The sequence below is a fragment of the Thermobia domestica genome, chromosome 5, assembly GCF_964235325.1.
Source record: "Thermobia domestica chromosome 5, izTheDome1.hap1.1, whole genome shotgun sequence".
NCBI classification, from domain to species: domain Eukaryota; kingdom Metazoa; phylum Arthropoda; class Insecta; order Zygentoma; family Lepismatidae; genus Thermobia; species Thermobia domestica.
This window is the reverse complement of record NC_137458.1, coordinates 231,302,456-231,326,116: the sequence shown is the minus strand read 5'-3', so window position 1 is coordinate 231,326,116 and position 23,661 is coordinate 231,302,456. Positions and strand designations below refer to the sequence as shown.

Genomic DNA, 23,661 nt, shown 5'->3' with positions numbered 1-23,661 from the left:
GAGATAGTACGGATCCATCGTTCCAGGTTTTGAAAAAATGAAATGAAATCTTTGAGTTTTATGTCCCACGGTTATGCCGGTTAGGCTAAAGGAGACGGCGATGATGAATAATGAATGAAATGGTGGAATGAAGAAAGTGGGAGGAAACGGGAGAACCCCGAGAAAACACACGCACATGGTGTTTGTCCACCACAAAGTTCACGGCGGGGGTTGGGATCGAACCCGGGACCCCAAGCACCAGAGCGTTCCAGGTTTTGTATAGACTAGTAGGAGCAGGATTTTGACGACTCTACCGGGAATGCTCCGCTCGCAAATGAGCACATCTTTAAGGGTAGACAGTTTACATCAGCTATTCCGTCCGCTAATGTACAGTGTATTTCTACCGTGAATATATGAAGTCGTGTATTGCCTGAACGAGGGAGTGTGTGGTGTCCCTCCCAAATTGTGGTCTACATGTATTATTAGGTTCGGAAGGTAGCATAGATGCAACATGTATGTAATATCTCAACACCTACGAGATAGTAGGTAGTCCCGTATTGCTTGGACGGCCCTACCAGAGGGTGATGCTTAGGCATATTCCCAAATGACTAAGTCTGTGAACAAACTGTCTATATCATTCGTTGGCTCTAGTAATGTACTGTGTACCTATACTATAAATAGATGATGTTCTGTACTGGAAAGATGATCCCAGCTAGGGGAAAATCAGTCCACTGCCTGGAGAGTGACAGAATGACAACTGGGGAAAGGCGCTCCTATACCATGAATTTGGATAAAGGTTTCCAATTCCAGTAGAAGGGAGGAAATGATGACCTGACACCATTGGATTCGGGATAAAATACGGGAATATCTCGATCTGTTGACGGTACCACACGGAAGGTGGCTGCCGTTGAACGATAGATGTTAGCAGAACCTGTAATGATGAAGACCTCGTGAAATCGACTGGAGCTTCTGAACTATGTTGGACTCAGTTTTACTGGTCAAGTCATAGTTTGAACACAGCTGGACAAAGTGGTGGGCATGAAGAACTTAGTCTTACCGCCGAGAGAGCGTTTTCTATTCCCTGAGTGTTTAATCGTGGTTACTCGCTAAAGTGAAATGAAGATCGAAGATCGAAGAATAAACGTTGAACGTACTTTCTTTTGCACAAGCACGCAACGTTAAATAATTGTGAAACTATAGATCGTATTGTTAGAGGCGCTGGTCCGTAATGTAAGTCAATAAGCTGCGGATTACCACTTGGTAGTGGTGAAATCGTGATGGCAAATCACTCTATCTCTAGTTCTCTTTAATATAGAGGTATGTTACAGTAGTTTCTCTTGGAAGAATAGATTTTTCTTTCTAAAATTCATCACACTGCCCGCGAAGTAGTTGGTAGGTACGTAGTTGAAGTTATCCCTAGTGGCTTGAGGTCGGACTATTAGATAATGCTTTAGACCGTTTGATAATGATGGCAAATGCGTGCACTAGTATTTTATATATTGGAATATGCCTGATAGTGTAGATAGTCTGTAATAGGTTTTATTCAAACTTTTCCACTTTCTTTCAACCGGTTAAAACAAGGCATCAAATTTAACGTATGTCAACCGTTTGATTCAATAAAGATGATTTTCCTTTGTATCAAGTCAAAATGGAAATGCGAAAATAGGGATAGTAAAAACTGGTACGCAAAAGATTCTTCGCAGTAACATCTAGGTCATTTCTATATTCAGCGAATTATTTCTTTGGAGTTCATGTAGTATTTATGAGCTTTACCGTTCCTATCTTGAAATAGTTTTGCTCGTACCATTACTTCTCTTAAGTTAATATTTTTCTTTTTATACCACTGCTTCATATTGTAATTGAAAATTATAGTTCTACAATATGTTTAGTAAAGTAGTTTACTAATTAGTTCCTAACATGTATCCCCTAAGTAGGTATTTTACTATTAAATAAACTCAATCTAGTTTTCTACATCTAGTTATTCGAATTTAGTAACATATAATTCAAGCAAATCAAATTCATTCTTTAAGGGCCTGTATGTTACAGAGTGTGTAGCATACACGCATCTTTGCAAGATGTGATATGGAGTTTGAGAAATATATTTAATTTTGGATTATAAGTTGATCCAGCATCACAAAGCAGATGAGCATCTGTTTGAATGCATGATGATGGGACTTTGGTCTAGAGAATGATAAATAAAAATGAAAGAAGTACACATACCACATATAAAAAATGTAATTTGTTTGGCTATTGGCTTTTGTGCGATGTGTAAGTAGAAAATCAGTTTTGAATTCTTCGTTCAATCTCAGAAAATTTCGACAGTTTACAGCTATCCCTGTTTTCTTGGTGATTATTTTATAATACTTTGATATCTGTATAATTCTGTGTAATTATTTTTGTAAAGAGATTAATCTGCTTTTAATTACCTAATAGTAGTCCTTTAAGATATTCGTCAATCTTAATATCACTTAGTAGAATATGAGTAATTGCAGTTTTTAGAAGTGCATTGCATCTGCGTTTACGAGTCCGCGTTTACGTACCACAAAATTTCATTAGTAACCTGAAAATACTGTGAACGAACGATTCTTGGAGTTATTATGAAATATGTGTTTTGAGCGATTAAATGTCTGGAAGTTTTTTACTTCAATATTAATATCGCGAAGATCTTTTCTTCACAAAGCATTTATCGTTATGTTAATACACTCTACAAAGGTCTTATTGATATTAGTAGAAAGCCAAACATATATTTTTTCTACTAAAAAAATGTTTCACGCCTTTAATATTAACGACACATTATATTGTGAACTTGAAATATATAGTTGACCAAATCTAACAACTAAAACCTAACACCTTTGTGATTTGTAATAATAATGATACATACCTCCTTGAATTAAATTTCATCACAGACTTACGAGCTACAAAAATTAAATTTTAATTAATATCTCTAATTTAGATTCTCTGATTTATATATTTATCTCTGATTATATATCTGTAATACCATATTTTAGGATACATATATGTATACCTGTATGTATAAAGGTAACTAAGAAAGTTCTATCATTTTTTCACACACCACATTCGAACATCGATGTGTCACCTAACAAGGGAAGAGAGGGAGATTCTATATCGAAATACAAGATGATTTATGCACCAATCGAAAGCACTAGTGACGCCTCTTACGAAACTGTAATAAAACTTTTCCGAATGCGCGAGTTGTATGAATATGCAGGGTGTCAAAAAACAAAATCCGTTTCCACCCCTAGAAATCGCAAACAGTGATACAAATGCCAAAACAGGAAAACACGTGTTCGATCATATTAAAAATTGAACGTATTAATGCAAAACGTGCTGTTCTAGGGCCACCCGCAGGGTCCCAGGCGAGGTTCAACTCGGTAAGGGGGTCAAGTAGCATATCGTTGGAAACTTATTAGATAATGAAAGAAAACGGAACAAGTCTCGACCTCTAAAATTATCCTGTGCAAAATGACGGCCGGTCAAAATGTACACATCGTGCTCGTGGGTTTTCTCGGGGTTCTCCTGTTTCCTCCCACTTTCTTCATTCCACCATTTCACTCATTTCTCATTATCACCGTCTCCTTTAGCCTAATCGGCATAGGCGTTGGACGTTAAACTTAAAGATTTCATTTCATTTCATTTCAAAATGTACATCCTCATTTCGATTCTCCGAGCGCATTCGATTTCCATTTTGCAATCGGCACTTGTTTTTCATTTTGAGACACTTGTACATATTCGCTGTTCCTGGTACTAGAAAAGTTTTTGTTTGAATCATTTTATACTTGATAATCCAGACAACGAATATAAGTACAAGTATTGTACATTATATGTTAGCTAGTCAGTTCTCTACTCAAAGATGTTAAATGTTCTTTCTTTTCTTTTTTATTTCTCAATTTTATTTTATTAAAATATATTATATTTCTTTACTTATATAGACATACTGGGCCCAAAGAACAGAATCTCACATTAAGGACACTTCGTTTCTTTATGTTGAGTACAAGAATTAAAATCAAAACAAACTAAAACCGGACCACAGAAAGAACTAAAATGTAAGATGTTTGTCCAGTGTTATCGTGGAGCGTCTAGACTTGTTCCATCTACTTGCATTAACAGCTTTTAAACCATATGGTACTTGACTCCCTTTGCCATTTGAAAATTTTGAGTAGGGCCACGTCTGGGGCCCTGTGGAGGATCCTGGAACAAATATTTTTACTTCTAATCATTGTACTTTTGAAATGGTGACACAGGTGTATTCCTGTTTTGACATCTGTCTCACCGTTTCAGGTTTTCTTTGGGTGGCCATAGACTTTACAATGACGTTTTTGCTGACATTTTAACCGGCCGCCATTTTGCACAGGATAATTTTAGAGAATCGATATTTCTTCCGGCTTCTTTCATTTCCAAACAGGTTTCCAACGATATGCTACTTGACCCCTTTACCATTTGCAATTTTTGAGTTGAACCACGCCTGGGACCTTGGAACAACGCTTTTTGCTTTAATACGTTGTACTTTTAATATGATCAAACACGTGTTTTCCTGTTTTGCATCTGTCTCACCGTTTGCGATTTCTAGAGGTGGAAATAGATTTTCCGGACACCCTTTATATTCATATAACTCGGACAGTATATGCATTCGGAAATTTTTTATTACAGTTTCGTAATGGACGTCATTAGTACTTTCGATTGGTGTATAAACCATCTTCCACTTCGATATATAATCTCCCTCTCTTAACTTATAAAACGTACCTGGAAGATCAAAAATAGTCCCCATCAGCATCGATGACCTTCTGCCAACCTTCTGCAAGGCCACGGATTCTACCGCGGTAGAACTTGGTGGGCTATGAAGCGATGGATGTGACGATTCCATTTTGCACCTTTACAAGGGATTTGAACTGGCGTCCTCTAAGGTGATTGTCCAAGGAATGGAAGGGTGATAATCGGACGGTGCAATGTCAAGGGAGTATGGCGGATGCAATAGTGTTTCCCATTCAAGGCGTAGAATGGTGTTTCGGGTCATCCTAGCCACATGAGCTTAGCGTTGTTCTGTAACAGGAGAACCCCTTTACGATTCAGAAATGCTGGCTCCAGAGACTTAAGTGTTTCTTGAACACGGTTCAACTGCTGACAGTACGCAGTTGCATTGATGTTGTGACCAGCTGGTAGCAGTTCCCGATGCACAATGTCGCGAGTAGTCCACCAAACACACAGGACGACCTTTTTCGGTTGCAGTGCTGATTTGAGCTGTTTTGGAACTGGTTCATTGGATGCTAACCAATGATGACGTCACCGCAGAGCTTCGTACAGGACCTACTTCTCATCATTTGTCAACATCCTGTCCAGAAATGGCTCCTTCCTCAAACGAGATATCCAAAAGCTCAGGTTTCTGCTCGCGTTTCCTTCTTGTCCTGAGTCAAATCATGTGGGACCTATCAACCCAATTGGTAGTGCTTCCCAAGTTGATGGAGATGCTGCCGAATGGTTTCTCTATTCACACTGAATTGTAGTGCCAGTTCGTTACATTTCCGGCCACTGTTTGCCTCAATTGCTGCCTGAAGATCTTAATTTTGTACATATGTTGGTCTTCCGGCACGTGGTGTGTCTTTGAGTGTTTCGTCACCGTCCTTAAATTTGTTAAACCATCGCTGCACTGTCCGCGTGGTCACGATACTCTCACCAAAGACCTGGTATATCTTCTGCCCGCTGCAGTGGCGTTTGACTCCAGTATGGATACAGCATACACGCCCTTATGATGCTCTGTGGAAGTCCCATGTTCATTCTGTTTTTACGCAAGGTCCCAGTGTAACTGAACTGCCACAGCCAGGTAGTATGTTGGATATACCCACACCTACAACTGATCTTCGCTTTATCTTCATTTGCATTCAACTCATGGTGTGAGGGCTAATTGAACACAGATCTTTACAGAAAACGACAGGCCTTTCTTAGTTACCTTATATATATATATATATATATATATATATATATATATATATATATATATATATATATATATATATATATATATATATATATACTGTATATTAAAAAAAGTTCAAGTCCTAAGAAACAATCTCACTTATTTCCAGTTTGTTTTATAAAATAATAATATCTTTCACTGAAACCATGTGTAAACCGTTCAATATATCTCATTGACTTCAATAAAAGTATTTATGAGAGTACAAATCTATTTGCGTAGACTTTGAGAAAATCGAGAAAGATCATTTTTTTTTGAAAATTTTAAAAATGATGCTCTACGCTAATCACGCCCCGCATTAAGATGAAACTAACACTAAACAATACTGTCACTTTGACACTAACAGAACTATAGTATATAGTACATAGTATGGTTAATGATGTACAGTCCACAATCATCATGCACGGTTGTACTTTAATTTTTATTCAGCTATAATATTGTTCAAAGATTAGGCATACAAAGTATGTCCATAAAGTAATGAGAATGGTCGCCATGGGGGGCTCCACTTGCTAGTATTACGCTCTCTGGGAGGATTACAGGTGATGAGGGATCCATGCTAAGGAACGAACTGGGTGGCAGTCGCATTTGAGCTCTGACGCACTTGGCGCAAAAGCTGTTTTTGAGTTTTGGTCACGGCAGAGAATGTGAGAAAGGAATGGTTCGCTGGAGCAGCGCTACGCGATTATATTTTGTTTTCACCTGGGCATAACAGCTTCCGAGACGCTTGCCTTTGTCAAGGTGGCTTACAAAGACGACGTCTTGTCAAAAGTTTAAGTTTTCCGGTGGCTCAATGAGCTCAAGAACAAACGGGAGACCGTTAAAAACATAGAACGAACGATGGTAGGAATGCAGAAGATTTGTCACTTTGGCGACGTTTTTGTCCAAACCACTCATTGAAGGGCGTCCAGAGCAAAATTTAACCGCACAGCGGTTTTCCTACGAATGCGCCCCATTTCGCATGTTCTCTGATGTGATCAAACCTCAACATCAGCTTTTGCGCCATGCGTGATCCTCATTACGTCAGAGTTCGGACACAACTTCCATCCAGTGCGTTGCTTAGTTTGGATCCCCCCCGACAATCTCCCTCGGGGAGCGTGCTACTGGTGACTGGAGCGCCGCTTGGCGACAAGTCTCATTACTTTCAGGACACACCCTGTACATCAATTGGTAGATAACATTGAGATGAATAAAATGACTTGCTGAAAGTCATTTCCCATGTGTAGATTTTGAAAAACAAATTGAGAAAAACTCATTTTTGTAACACGGAAATTTATCGTGTTCGTTGTCGATAATATCTGATAGTTTTAATTATACTAGTATAGATTGCTTATTTAGGTACTGTATATGTAAAGATACATTGTAAAATAATAGATTGTATATATATATATATATATATATATATATATATATATATATATATATATTGTTGATTTCCCTATTATAACAACGACACACCTACTCTCAACAGTATATTACATACTCCTTCTAGTAACCTCATATTTCTAAAAGTAAAGTTGTTAAAGTTGTAAATTTCTATACAACTTGGATAATTGATAAATTTAGTGATAAAATAAATTCACTTTAGCTTTCATCCTCATGCCTTTCTCTATTCTCATGCTTTTCTCCTCTGCAGGTATTCCATTTCGGAAATTATTTACTTATACGTAAGAACCCAAATTTCATACATCTTGGTTTCATATATTTGAGTTCAATAAACAAGAATGTATGTTTCCTTTCACGAATTCAAAATTTATTTATCCCTTGTTACTTTAGATTTCCATTGAAGTTTTGGCTCAACCAACTCATAACTAAATAATAATAATAATAATAATAATAATAATAATAATAATAATAATAATAATAATAATGACTTCGATATATTCCTGATAGAAAATCAGTAGTTTTTGAAAAGCTTTTATACTAATGCATGCAGTTTTTAAATTTTACTTATTTATTACTTTTTTGCTTTCTTTAAACAAAATATGTTTCCGTTCCCCCATTATAAAGAAACAATTCTCCACTATAAGATATGGATATTAAAACAAACATATTAATAACAACCAGTCCTTATAAATATTCTCCATTGAAAGGGAGTAACTGAAATTTTAGATTTTCTACTTTACTTGTGTTGAGTCTCCTAATTTTGTGTAAATTTCAGTTGTTCTGTTTCTTTAGTTTCTACATATAAAGAAACTATACGTTACAGGTATCCATGATTGAATGAGTAGGTGAATCAGTCCCAAATTGTAAGGTTTGTTGAGACGTGTGAAAATTCCAAACGTGTCAAAATTAAGTATTTAAAAGATAATTGTTCAACACTGTTAAATATTTTGTAGTATAGTAGCTAAGTTGGGGCGTTTTGGAACTTAAAAAAATATTAGAATTGTGTCATATATCCGGTATGTGGCATTTAATATTCAACGCTATTTTTTTTATTTAAATTTACAGAAAAATGTTTTTCCTTCTTGCTCTTTTGCTTGAACATAAGGCCTACTTTTGGGCCAATTTTTAAGTTTTAAGGGGTACAATAAGCACACTATAGGTTTTGTTAAGTGCATGAGTCTACCACAATATGAATTGTGGGGATTTTCATTTTAAAGCTAAATGCTTTGACATAAATGCTTTCGTTTTGACATTTCTATACATCTGTTACAACAAATCTTAATAGTGTATCTTTTATTTTCGCTCCTAGCCCACTAGGCAAAAATTTGGATACCTATGGATTAATACTGTTCTGATGCATTACATATTGACAAAATCAAGAAATATCAAAATACTTAGTGTGGTCAGTGATAATACATATATTTGTATTTTCCTTATGATAAAACGCAAATTCATTTCAGTATATGTAACCAATACCGTTAAAATATTTTTTCTGTCTCTGAAATTAACTTAAATTGGATAAGATCTACGTATTTCACGTCTAAGACTTATCTAAGTACAATGGACTCTTGTGAAGATATATAAACTTTTGCTGATCATTACAGAGATAAGTGTGGCGATCTGTTTAACTCGACCGAACTTAAATACAAAATAGAAGAGACCAATTTTGCAAATTCGTAATATTAATCACGAATAAACATGTTTCATATCAAAAGAGAATTATTATGAAAGAATTACAATGCCGAAAATGTTATTGGTGTGCATATTATCCGAGAAATACTCTAAATGATAATTCATTTTTTCCTCCCCATTTTCCTGGGTAGTGTGATCGCCGAGGGACGACACCTCTCATATGTGAGTAATGAATGCCGAAAGTGCAGAAACAAAATTCTTAATTCCTAAACTAAATCGATAACTAGAGGAAATTCTGATTCTGGATACCCCAAGATACCCCTGGATACACGTAAAACGTGCAATGAGTGAATTCCTAAATTTATTTTTAATTTTTTTCTTTATTGTTTTTGTAAAAGCTAAAGAATAATAATATAAGTTCAAACTAAATTATTTATACGAGGGGTAGTAGAGGTAGTAGAGTAGTAGAGGTAGTAGAGTGGAATAAAAATATTCAATAATGAGTTTAGCCTTGAAATTTGCCAAAATTGATAGACCTATATTTCGTTTTTAATCGAGATCGGATACTTTCCTCTGGTACAGACAAAACGTTTGTAATAACAGTTGAGAAACAATTTAACAATAAAAAACGTACATAATTTAAAAACATGTTTAGAAAACAGGCTTTTAACGTAACAAAAAGCAATTACTACAAATGTACTCGATATGTTGCACATTAGGAGAATCTGTATATTATAGTGTGGTCAAAAAGTGCGGTAAATGTAGTGGCATAGCGCTACTAATTGACGTTTTATCCATTTCAACTAGCAAGCCCGATATCCTGAGATTTTGGGTGAGCCACTGTTGATTTTGAGAAAGTTGTGACATGCCAGTTGGCTTCCAGATGCAGAAGAGTGAGCACGTGCTAAGAGTGTCTGTCGCGTATCATTAATTCCGAGCAACGCGTCAACACTAAGTTTAGTTTTAAGGTGCAAAAATGTGCTAAAGAAGATCCAGAAATGGTTACAATAGTGTATGCTATGAAGCGGCGACATTGAAGACTGTTTACAAGTGGTGTGAGCGATTCAAAAGTAGCAATGAGTCGGTTAAAAAAGAGCAACGATCGGGACGTCCTTTGACGTCAAATACAGATGACAACGTGTAACAAGTAGCAAACTGGCGAATGACTATGTGAGAGCTTTCGGAAGAACTAGACATCTCGCACGAGTACGTACAAAGCATTTTAATCGCCGATTTACATAATGAAAGAGTGTGAAATTCGTAACCCGAATTTTGATTGACGACTGCGAATTTTTGACCGAAAAACTATTCATGCCTGTCCACATCTCTTGGAATAATGCACCATGCGACTACTGCCTCTTCCTAAAAAGCAAAACCGTACTAAAAGAAATACGTTTTGACACCATTCTCGACATTATGAAAGATGATGTCAGCATCCGGATCTTGCAACCAAGCAAATAATAGGACTTGATTGTTCAGAAGATCGCGGTAACGTTCACATCTGTGTGATCATGTCACACCTGTTAGGGTACCCATTTCAGTCCACGTAAACATGCCCCAGATGAGAATACAACCTCCACCGTTCTGCACAGTTCCCTGATAGCACAATGGGTACATTGTTTTGTGCGGTTGGTGACGCACCCGTACCCTTCCATCGGCATGTACCAATGTGAAAGGTGACTCATTTGTTCAGACAAATTTTTTCACACAATTCCACAGTCCAGTGGCTGTGTTCTTTTTCCATGCTAGACGTTGTTTCCTGTGTTGTGCGGTTAGAAGGGCTACTCGCGTAGTCCGATGGCTTTTGTACTCCATGGCGAGTAAGTGGTTGTGGATTGTTGTTGAGTTGATTTTACGTCCCGTTCATCAGCGAGGCTATATGAAATGTGAACCTGCTGATTAACGTGGAATCCGAACCACATAAGCTCCAGACGGGAATCGAACCCGGATCTCACGCGCCAAAGGCGCGCACGCTAACCGCTTAGCCACGAAAGAGCTCTGGTTGTGGATTGTATGCTTTTTAACACGCCGTTGTTGTCCTTCATTGAACCTCTCTGCGATTTGACACACTGTGGCCTGTCTATCGGCTGTTACGATGCGGGCCAGTCAGCTCCTACCCCTGTCGTCGACACGCCCTTGACCGCGTAGTTTGACCGTGCGAGTGCTATTTTACCGGAAGCCAGGTGCTCTCGATACACTTTTGACACAGTTGCCTTTGAAAATCTGAGTGCCGCAGCCACTTCCAAAATCGAGCCACCCACTCCTTTGCCCCCTGGAATTCGACTACGGTTACATTCATTCAGGTCCTTCGTCTTCTCCATCACACACTACACTGACACTTCCGATAGAGGAAGCACACGGCAGCAGTACACGCGCGACGCATTTCATTTATATGCACTGCGGAAGCCTCTGCAGGGCGGTTTCTGCAAGTGTCCTGCTATCTCTAATTCAACTGGTGATAAATGCTGAAAACTAGGCACAAAATCTCCTAAGAAAGAAAGGACTCGTGATTCTTCAGTATTTTGAAATAACTCAAAGTATCAATTATGCTATATAATAATAAATTATTAAGTATTTTATTCATTATAAAGTAAAAGAAATGTGTATAAAATTCCTTACCGCAACTACTGTTGTACACGGTATCGTCCGGCATGACCTGGAAAATATAACAATAAATACTTTTTGTTGCTTTGATAGAAATAAAAATAAGTAGAAACTAAACAAAACTCTGAATTATATAGTTAATCTTACTTTCTCATTCTCTTTGTTCATTATTCTTTTTCCTTTTTTTAATATTTAGAATTATACTGTCTACGTTAACAGATTCCTTCGTATAGGGCCTAGCAATAAAATTATATTGTTTAATTTGAAAAGAAATTACGTTCTGGTATGTTAGTTTTCTGTTCAATTAAACCTTATTTCCTTATTCTAGAAGAAGAATGTTTCAGTCTGTGATTAAGGCTAATTTCTAATGATTAACAGTGACCACTTCACTGCGTACACTGCCTATTCGGTACCAATAGAGAAAGCTAGCGTGCAGACAGTTGGCGTCTTCAATATACAACGACTCACCAAAGGTGGTCGCCAACCCTGGTTCGGCTAATAACATAAGTAAATCTTTAGTGGCCGTAATTGTTCACACCTTAAAATATCTTCCGTAATTATATCCACTAGTATTCTCACCTTTTATACTGAAATTACAAGTCGATGATGAGTAGTAAATAATTTATTCGTTGATTCTCTTTTAACGTATATTCATACAAACTGTTTTGCAATCAAACATGTTAATTATGTATCTATAAACAACTACTTAGCAACCAATTATACAATAATGTATATTTCTTACATATATTAAAAACATTCTTCTTTTGTTATTTTTAAATTAACATTATATCAGGTATAGTGCTTATGTAAAAGCACTTTCTGCCCAAAAATACAGGTAATTATCAATCGATACAAAGTATCTCGTTGTATAAAATGTCGCCCGACGACGGGACTGAATATAAAAGTTACAAGCGAGCTTGGCTTTTATATTTAAGAACCACTGGTCCGTTTATAATAATGATATTCTATTAATTACGTCCTTTTACATTTTGATCGACCCTCGTATATAACTTTATTAAGCTTCCTTTATAGAAATACATTTATAATAAATCTTTTATTTCATTAATATTTATCTTTTATTATAGAAACGTCGTCGCTTATTAATCTAATCACTGAAGGGTGCGAAGTCAAAAATTGTAAAAGTCAATTACATTTTAAAACATAAATCACAATGATCAATAGTTTCAATCATTATTAAAAACGATCATGTTAAGAAAAAGATGTTTGATCTTTCCAGGGCGCATTATATAGTAATTATGTTAGATGATATTTTAAAATATACATTATATCAATAAGGCGTCATGATACAAAAGGATCTTATTCGAATAACATATAAGGTAGCTCATAAAGACAGCCGTCGAATAATTAGCTTAATAGAATGAATCTTATATTTAACATAATCTTTGACAACAAAGTTTCAACACAAATCAATATAATATAAATAACCTTTGCTTTTAATCAATTACGAATCGAATTATAATTCTTCACATTAACAAGAAAGAATTAAAATCATTTGAAAATTATCATTTGTTGAAACAGACATGATAAAATATCTAAAAGTCATAAGGGTTGTTTTCATTATTAACATTAACACATAAATTTGAAGATAAATGTTGATAAGAATCTATAGCTGATATGGGCTCAACCCTTACTTCATCAATTGCAGTCAATTTAAATTCGTACCTGCATATGATTCTAATAAAGTACATTGTACTACACAATCGTTATTATGTCCCGTATTATTGTTCTGTACAGGAATTGTGTCATTATCTTGATTTGGATGCGAAATGCCATCTCTTGAATTACGATTACGTGTATCCATATAGTCTACTGTATTCCTGGAATTTCGCCATGTATTTCGTCTATTTTTAAATCTATTTTGGTTATATGGTCTAACATACGGATTGCCATGATTAATTAGGTTAGGTGGATTCCCAACATATCTTCGCCTATTTCGTCCGTTCTGATTGTTGAAATTTGCTCGACTTAGGTTATATTCCGTATTGTCTGCATTACGGATATTTAGATTCCGAACAGGTACAAGGTGATCTGAATTGTTTTTAATTTTGCCTAATCCTGCTTGATGATTCTGAGCGTGGTATTGAGTTTCATAACATTGGACAAGCGTTAATAGGTGATTAAGACTCATACACTGGGTAGAAAACAGGATCTGTTGTAGTTTAAACGGTAGCAAATTTCGAATTGATGCAATTACTCTGGATTCCGATTGCAACGGATTTACGACTTTTAATTCGTTATATGTATTTACGACAAAATCGACAACAGATTTGTGCAAACGAGGATTAAAAGGTTGGTTTCTAATCGTGGCATCTCTGTTTGCAAGCAAAAAGTCGTTTTCGTAATTTGCAATCAGCGCTGCTTTGAATTCCTCATATGTATTGATGTGATCTCGTACTGCTTTAAACCATAAAGAACATGGTGGGAGTAATAAATGAGGGATTAGTTTCATATATTGCGATTTATCTATACACATTATATTGCACTCATCTTGAAATTTTTCTAAGAAAGAGGTAGCATTTTCATTACATTTACCACTAAACTTACTCATAGCATGTATTTCACTCATTTTTACACTTAACTTTACCTTCCTTTCACCATTTCGTGTTCGTGTTGAGTGACAATTTTTACCTACTGCATTATCTGTGGTTCCACCATCTCTTTTCCGCCCATCTTTATTCCTTGGATGAATTCCTTCCAAAATAATGTCCTCATCGGATGGATTACTTGAAGATGAGATAATATGAGGTCCACGTTGATCTGTTACGGGTGAATGCGAGGTCATCTCTTGAGAACAAGGGAATTCCGAACGATCATTAGTCATGTTGTTGTGATATGCGTTGTCCTTAATCTGCAACGTCCTAATTTCCTCTTGTAATGTAGATATCCACTGAGTATTCGTACGTATTTGGTTAGAATTATCCGTAACCTGAATCTTTTGTTGCCGTACAGAAGATTCTATTACTTCCAAATCCTTTTTTACACAATTGACTTCTTGGATTACATGGTTGTAATTATCCTGGCAATCTTCTGATACTCTTTTTAACTTTTCATCAAATTGTAATGTAAGGTCTTTCACCGCCTGGATCACAGATTGTTTCGTATCTTCTGAATTTTGGTCTATTTGCTCCAACCGTCTACTTAATTCCTCGTACTGTTTACTGGATTCCTCGGATTTCTGCTGAACCGTATGCTTTAATTCTTCCGACATCTGGGCTAACTTTTGTTCTTGTCGCTGTAAAGCCATTAAGATTTTGTCTTCAAATGTCAACACTTCAGGTACAACAGGAGCTGTATTTTGTTGGTCGTTACCACTGTCACCAGTTTCTTTCTCCATTGCCTCACCGAGCATAATTTTTCTTGTGATTATTTTACCACTTCTAAGTATAGTTAAGTTCGTAGACATGAACCTTATTACTGAAGTAAATTCACCCCTTACTTTGTACTTCAGGATATGAATTTACAAAGATCCCGGGTGAGGTAAACCAAAATTTTACAACGACTCACCAAAGGTGGTCGCCAACCCTGGTTCGGCTAATAACATAAGTAAATCTTTAGTGGCCGTAATTGTTCACACCTTAAAATATCTTCCGTAATTATGTCCACTAGTATTCTCACCTTTTATACTGAAATTACAAGTCGATGATGAGTAGTAAATAATTTATTCGTTGATTCTCTTTTAACGTATATTCATACAAACTGTTTTGCAATCAAACATGTTAATTATGTATCTATAAACAACTACTTAGCAACCAATTATACAATAATGTATATTTCTTACATATATTAAAAACATTCTTCTTTTGTTATTTTTAAATTAACATTATATCAGGTATAGTGCTTATGTAAAAGCACTTTCTGCCCAAAAATACAGGTAATTATCAATCGATACAAAGTATCTCGTTGTAAATACCATTATAACGACTTAAATCCAAGTTGAAAACTTCATTGTTTCAATTCAGTAATTTCAAAATAGATTGTATTAACCATATTCAGATTTGGGCAACAATATTTGTGTCATTCTACAATAATATATTGCGATGATTTAACTGCAACTTAAACTGTATTGTTTCAATTTAGTTACAGTAAACCCCCTCTAGTTCGTCACCTTTGGGACTGGGGATATGGCCGGAACGCTAAAAGGTCAGACCATCAGAAAATACAGAAAAATTCGGATTCATAGTACAATAAACAATCTCTGAATTCAAAATGACTGTATTGTTCTGTATTGTAAAAATAAACGAATAGTAAGCACTAAAAACTTCTCAATACAGTACAGAAAACACTCACAACGAAACAAAGCGGATATGTGGTAACAGCAAGTGAACAACAATGACACGACAGCAGTAAATGACAATAAGCTTCGTGATTCACAGGCGAGTCGGGGCACGTTTGGCTCGAGTACGGTCGTATCAACCGGAGTGGCAGATCAGCCGAGGGCAGACAAGAGGTGTTCTACTGTATTCGAAAATGGATAGTTATGATTAGAGTAATCCACATTATGCTTTGTTTCTAGTTTAATTATGCTTTATTTTTTCAAATTATGGTTTATTATGTTTTATTGTTAATTTCGATCAGTGTTTTGCATTAATCGTGTATAACGTATTATATTTACTATACATTAAATATTCTAAATATCTTGATCTATTTATTAATATTTTATGCAAATAGTTTCTTTTATATTTAAAGAACTTTCTAGTTAATGCACTGTAAAGAGATATGCTTTACTCGAATCAGTTTTTTGTTTGTTTGTTTGTTTGTTTGTTTTATCTCTTGTGTGCGTCTTAGAGATGCACACAAAAAGTACAGAAAGTGCTTAAGTTTAAGAGGTAGACATAACAATATAGTTTGCAGTTCTTGTGTACTATTCATTGTTGGCGGAAGTTTTCTTCATCTTTTCTTTTTTTGTTTTCTCCACACCAAAGGTTTACACCGAAAAGTTTACAGAAATAGAAATAAGCTATTCATTGTTGCATTGCTATGTTCTCAATGATATCGCATTAACCTTCCGGCAGTCGCGCTGTTGTAAAAAGTACAACAGTGTTGTATTGTTTTCTGCACGTCACTACTCGATTAAGTGGGAAAGCTAGCTGTGTTATGTATGCCTTCCTTCCCTTTCTCCTCACCACTTCACCGGAAGTCACCCCTGCCACGCCACGGTTCAGTCCTCAGACGCCCATTCGGCCGAGATGGAACGTCCTTGTTGTACTTTTTACAACGCGCGACCACTTGTGTTATTTGTTTGATAACAAATATTTCAATAAATATCTTATTTTTTGTGAGTGTTTTCCAAAATTGTAAGGCTGAGTGATATTCCACGGGGTATTGAAGAAGAGGACGATGGTGGCAGCCTGGAGCTTGATAGCAACAGTGACCTAACTGGTAAAAATATTGAAAATGATAGTCGCTCAGACGAAAGTGAAAGAAGGGAAAGAAGATAATGGTGTGGTGTATAGAGATCAAGATTTTGTCCTTGAAAAGGATATTTGGAGTAAAACAGAAGTAAGAGGTATATATAAAACGCCTGACAATTGACTATTGGTGCACTAGTATACCTCTAGTTGAGGATATGCTAACGAAATAAGTAACTATGATTGGTACTTTGAAAAAGAACAAGGCGAAAATTCCAATATCATTTCTGCCAAATAGCAGCGAGCAGTGGGCACCTCAGAATTTGGTATCAGCGATGAGAAAAGATTGTTTCGTACGTTACAAAGGTAAACAAAGCAGATATCCTCGTTTCATCTATCAGTGACAAGAAAACTATTGACCCAGTTACGGGTAAACCAGAGATCATTCTTGAATATGTGACAAAATGTGTGCAGCGTATACTGTGTCCCGAATAACAAGGCAATGCGTTCAAGCAATTTGTCTTTGTATTTATGAATATTGCTGGCACAAATGTTCTTTATTCTTTCCTTCAGTGATGCTGGAAACATTCCAGGAAGAAAGATTTTCCCCAAACATCTTGCGATGGTCCTACTGAAAGGGCATCTGACAAGTAGAGCGAAAATAAAATCGTTACCTCAGGATATTTTTGTTTACTTGGAGCGCTAGAAACAAGAACCTGCGAAATAAGCTTCTACTTCAAATGAACCTCCAATAAAAAAAAATAGGTACCTGCTGACTCTGTGGAAGGACAAAAAAAAGTTCCTATAAAGTGTGAAAACTTAACTAGTTTTCTATGCAAGACACACATCCAGAAACAAACTATATGTTTGAGATGTGGTGAACTAAATGATGCAGCCGATGAATTGTAAGAACTGATAAACTGGTAAATCACTATGAAAAATATTTTTGAGGTAGTTTCTATTTGACAATTTTCTATATACAAATAATAAATATTGTTAAATTCTTCAAATCTGGTAATGAATACCCATATATTCATAAGTTCATAATATATTTATATCGTGTCCTCATAGTAACATTCAAAAGAGTAAAAATAAAAGAGAATACAAAACAACACATTCAATAAAATCGATCAGTTACATATACATCATTATATGTTAACATATTATATATTTTATATTGACTTATTATTATATATTAAGTCAATAACATGTTTAATGGTAGGTGTTGTAAAAAGTACAACACGCGACTACTCGTGTGACAGAGATAAGCGCGACTACCGGACAAAATGTTATACTTGCAGTTAAACAAAATTTTCCAAGAATTGTGCTATATATGTTAAATTATGCTTTATGCTTTATTTTCTAAGATTATGTTTTATTATGCTTTTAAAATTAGTATCGTCTGGACCCTTAAGCAACCACAACGATGTTCAAGGTACCAAACATATATCTAAATTACTATTATGCTTTTTATGCTTTTGGGTCAGTGTTGCCAATTTGGAGTAAAAGTCGCTAAATCTAGGGGATTCGACTTCCAGGATAACGACAAAAAATAATTTTTCCGATTAGCGACTTTTTTGGTGATTTTCGAATGACAATCTGGCGACTTATAAATGTAGCTACTTTTATGCTGCGAACAACTTGTCGTTCTGTATTAGGAATCACAGCGGGAATATGGAGATAAATGCTATTTACATTCCCAGCTCGTCAACAATTGCGGTGATTCAAATAAACAAAAGGAAAAACAACAACTGATTCGCTCTATTATATTTTGCCCTCTAACGGCGACCAGCTCCAACCTTTAATGTCCTTTAGTTTCCAGAACTTCCGTTTAGAGGCACAGTTAATACATTACCGGTAGTAAGCTGGTAATTTGTAGATACATAGCTAAAAGTGAAGTGGATATTTTTCTTTGTAGATTATTATTTTTGTTCGTTTTCTAAACTCATTTTTTACTTCGTTGGAGTGAAATCGACCATGGAGTAAAAAAATATATATCGTACTAAAAGTAAAATTATTGTTAGTTACATATGACTCTTTCAATTACGTTTTTGTAGCGTATTGTATATATATATATATATATATATATATATATATATATATATATATATATATATATATATATATATATATATACACAGAGAGAGAAAGAAAGAGTTCACGAATATTTTTTTTAGCGATTTTTCACCCAAAATTGGAGTCATTTCATCTCCCATTTAGCGACTTTTTGTATCAATCTTTTGGCAACACTGTTTTGGGTTGCCCTAGTTATGATGTTGAACGTGAGCATACTTTGCTGCTTATTACGGCTGCTAAGACAATCGTTATAATCATAATTAGATTTGAGCATTAATATTTGAATAACCGAAACTGTTAATGGTCAAATTTTAAAAAAAGTAAGTAAACTTTTAATTAAGATCGGTGTTAGGCTATAATATATCCAGCCAAAGGCTTAGAAGAAACAACTACAAATTTCTTTAGCTTGTTGCAGCTATATGTATTGTACAGCACAACAACTGAAAGGAAATGAAGTGAAATACAACAGGAAGTATTTTGGGAGATTTTTCTTTTCTTCTTTTTCTTCTTCTTGTTTCTTTATGTTAATACTTAGAGTTGCCATAATTTTTTGATCCAAAATACGGACAAGCTTTAAAATGACTACCCTTTAAAGGTGCGGTGCTTAAACACAGAATAAATATTTTGAAATTTCTTACCTGAAAATCGCGTTTTTTAGATTACCACACAATTGTTTACTGTAATACTTAAAAGAACAATTGGAAACTAACATGTTTCATTTTTTTCATTAACACAAATATAATAAATCAAGCAATTAAATTACGTCTAATCGTTTATGCTCCGATTAGAATGGGAGCAATTAAAAAAAAAAAGTTTTCTACTTCAACAAACATACACTTTGATGTGTTAAAATCGAATAATGTTTACGAAAGTTAATATTGAACATTAAAAAAAAAAAAAAAAAAAAAAAAACACTTTTGTTTTGGTCGAGAAAGATTCATTCCTTGTTCTGGTTTAGAAATTCAAGTAATAAATACAAATTCACACTACATTAGGGTACTAAATTTATCGCTAATTCTTCACTGATTTTGATCTCGAGCACAGAGGATTACCGGAAAGAGTCAAAGAAAATATAGGCTAAGTAATATTGTATCGAAACCGAACGACATTTATACAAGCTATGGTGGAACTATACAATAAATCAAGGTAGCAGTTATGATGGAAAGGCAAATCCACTATTTTGTTCTAGAGGGAATCATTAGAAAGCTTCAGAGAAAATGTACGTCATACAAAGCAGAGTCGTAAGTCTTGCAATATTTCAACAACCCAAAAAGCAGGCTTGTGTCTACGCCATAATCGATGTCAAATCCCAAGGGACAGTGTGTCAAGTGGGATATTTAACATGTAGGCCGCATTTGTGGTGAACAAACACCGTACTCGTGTGTTTTCTCGGGATTGTCCCGTTTCCTCCTACTTTCCTCATTCCACCATTTCATTCATTTCTTATAATCACCGTCTCCTTTAGCCTAACCAGCATAACCGTGAGACGTAAAAGTGAAAGATTTCATTTCATTTCATGTAGGCCGCAACTGCATCAGTATCTTTAGTCCGGTTTTAGTGACTGTGACGATGAGTGCTGAACAACGTCTGACACGTGAACTGTCACAGTAGAGGAAAGTGCCCTAAACCGGACCCCTCCCCCTAAAGTGGACCTCCGTTCTCCTGCCGATACGTTCTCCTGAACTCTAGCAGGACAAAGTCTAAATAGTAATTTAGACTTCTACCAATCTCTAACAGAGCGCACACGTCGCTCGCTTCACTTGTTGCTCATCAGTCCGTCATTACGTGTTTTGACAGTGGAAAAGGTTTTTACGTTGTGCTACACTTTTTATAATTTCTCCTGGATATTAGCAGGTAAGCCTTTCGACCTATATATATTCTTAAATAGTAAGGTTTTGGGCTAATGTTTATCACTAAATCGCTTCGTTTAAATGTTTGGTTAAAAATCTATTGAATTAACAAACTGTAGGGTATAGTAGCGCAAACCGGACCCCCTTCAGTTGCCTAAACTAGACCCCTAATTTTTCATGTTTAAAGTCTGGCTGAAGTTGTACACACTTTTAGAACTATTCTATTTGAATTACGTTGCAGATTCAAAGAAGATAATGGGGAAAGTTGAACAAAGGAAGTGGAGTCCGTGTAAAATGACTAAAGCCATTGACACGATTAGGAAAAAGAAGATGGGTTGGAAGAAAGCCAGTAAACAGTTTGATGTTCCGAAAACAACACTTATGCAATTGTCTAACATGAAGTACGGGACTCCTGAGGAAGCTAGACCAATAATTTTAGGTAAAGATCTTGAAGAGGACCTGGTTCACTATTGTCTCGCTATGGAAGCTTCTTTTTTCGGGCTTACTAGTAATGACTTGCAAAGAATGGCCGTACAGTTGGCAGAGAGAAATAATATTCAACATCCTTTCAAAGATGAAATTGCTGGGAAAAAGTGGGTTAGTCTTTTTCTCAAACGTCACAAGACCAAGTTGTCAGAAAGAAAGGCCACTGGAACATCCTATAGTGGGCTCTTGGGTTCAGTAGAGAAAACACAGAGACATTTATAACCTTCTGGAAGTTGTTTATGGGAAAGGTAAATTCACTCCTGACAGAATTTACAATGTTGATGGGAGCGGCATTACTGTGGTGCAATCTAAAGTATCAAAAGTAATTGGCCTTAAGGGTAAAAACAGATAGCCGCCTTGACATCACGAGAACGTGGGGCTCTTATAACGATAGTTGCTTGTATGAGTGCTAGTGGCTCATTCATACCCCCTTTAGTAATTTGAAAAAGGGGGCTCCACCAGGAAGAATCTTTGCAGCACATTATTCAGGATGGATCCAAATAAACTACTTCACTCAGTGGTTTCGACACTTCATCGAGTTTGCCAATCCTACTAAGGAAAAATCTGTGCTGTTGCTCTTGGATGGCCACTTCAGCCACACCCAGAATATTGACCTGATCGACTTGGAAAAAGCAAATCATGTTACAATTGTGTCCCTACCACCCCACTCCTCGCACAAACTACAACCTTTGGACAAAAATTTCAAAGGTCCTCTTAAATTTTATTAGAGCGAGGAAACCAGGCATTGGTTACGGCATAATGAAAGTGTTGTTAGTGCTTTTGATGCAATGGATCTGTTTGTCAAAGCCTATATTAGATGCCAAAAAGCTCAAATAGCAATCAACGGACTTAAACCAACAGACACATACCCGTTGAACAAGAAGCTGTTTTCAGATGCTGAATGCATTGAAGAGGTAAACAGAAAACGAGACTTCTCTTTGTATGGATCGCTGTTGAAGAAAAACAATCTGAACATCAGAACTTTCCGTATAATAGAGAAGAATGTGATGAAGACGAATTACAAGTTATCGTAGAGTTTGATCCAAGTCAGCCATCAACATCTTTGGCAGGTCAGGTCATTCCTCTGTCATCAGCTACAGTTGAGGATTCTCATGGTTCCACATCTACTAAGACAAGTCCGTTTGACATCACTTCCATTCCGAGGATCAAAAAAAGAACTTCGAATAGGGGACGAAAGGCCTGCAGTTCTACGGTAATCACATCTACTCCTTGATTGATGGAAGCTAAAAGAGCTAAAGAAGCGAAGGAAGCTGAACAGCAAGAAAGGAATCGTGCTCAAGGACGCAAAAGCAATCGCGGCCGGGAAGATCGTTCAGCAGTAGTGTCTAGAAAAGGAGAACAATTTCTGAGAAAGCGCCTTAATTTTGAGAACAATGCGAAAGAGTTAAGCACAGAGGATGAAAACAGCGTGTCCTCAGGAATATTTGAATTGGAGTTTTTCCCGGGAGTTTCCCCATCCAAAGATGATGACGTCTGGTGTATGTTTTATGATAGAAAATTTTCCGACGATTCTAGAGGAGAACTTTGGGGTTTGTGCGTTCTATGTTTGCTGTGGGCCCATGTGGATTGTGTTGGGGCTGAAAACGACGTGTACATCTGCGATTTTTGTCGCTAAAAGATTTAATTCATTTTCGTATTTTCTGTGTCTTCATATTGTAGAGGGCCGATGCCCGTCTACATCATCTGCATATCAAAATGCAGATGAGGGGCACATTTGCATATGTATATGTAAATATGATAACTTGTGATTTAATTATTTGCTTAATATTAGCATATTCTGTGCATATTTATTGGATATTATTAATATTGATGTGTGAAACACCTAGCATAGTACGTAAATATTAATACAATATTGTAATATATTGTATTTATTTCATTGTGTGTATTCCATTTATAGGCCTTAGATAATGTATTAATGTGTTGCGTATAATTACTTCGTTGTTGCATAATGCCTAACTAACAGGGGATGATGGAAGATAATGAATAAAAATCAGAGATGAAGGATTAATTAAAGAGGAAATGAGCAGAATCTATTAGAATCATACTTGATTTTCAGAACGCTTGGATGAGAGCTAGAGCTAAAAAAAGTTTTTTTTTTCTTTCCCGACTGACTGTCGCCTATACTACAGGTTGGGAGGTCTATCTCAACTCAACACGGAAAGAAACACCCAGAATAGAAACTAAATAAGTATTGTATACCCAGGAAGTAGCCTAAAGACTTCCGTTGGTGAATTTACACTGGGTTTGATACAATGTGTTGAAACATGGAGTTCTT

General features: G+C 35.9%; 1 protein-coding gene across 1 annotated transcript in view; it reads right to left on the bottom strand.

Annotated features, from left to right (window-relative positions):
- Window positions 1-23,661, bottom strand: part of LOC145684791 (trypsin-like) — a 197,349-nt gene that overhangs the window by 111,986 nt on the left and 61,702 nt on the right. Inside the window, exon 2 of the mRNA XM_081757162.1 lies at window positions 11,600-11,636. Coding sequence (XP_081613288.1) covers window positions 11,600-11,636 — 37 coding nt within the window. The remainder of the gene's footprint in view (window positions 1-11,599; window positions 11,637-23,661) is intronic.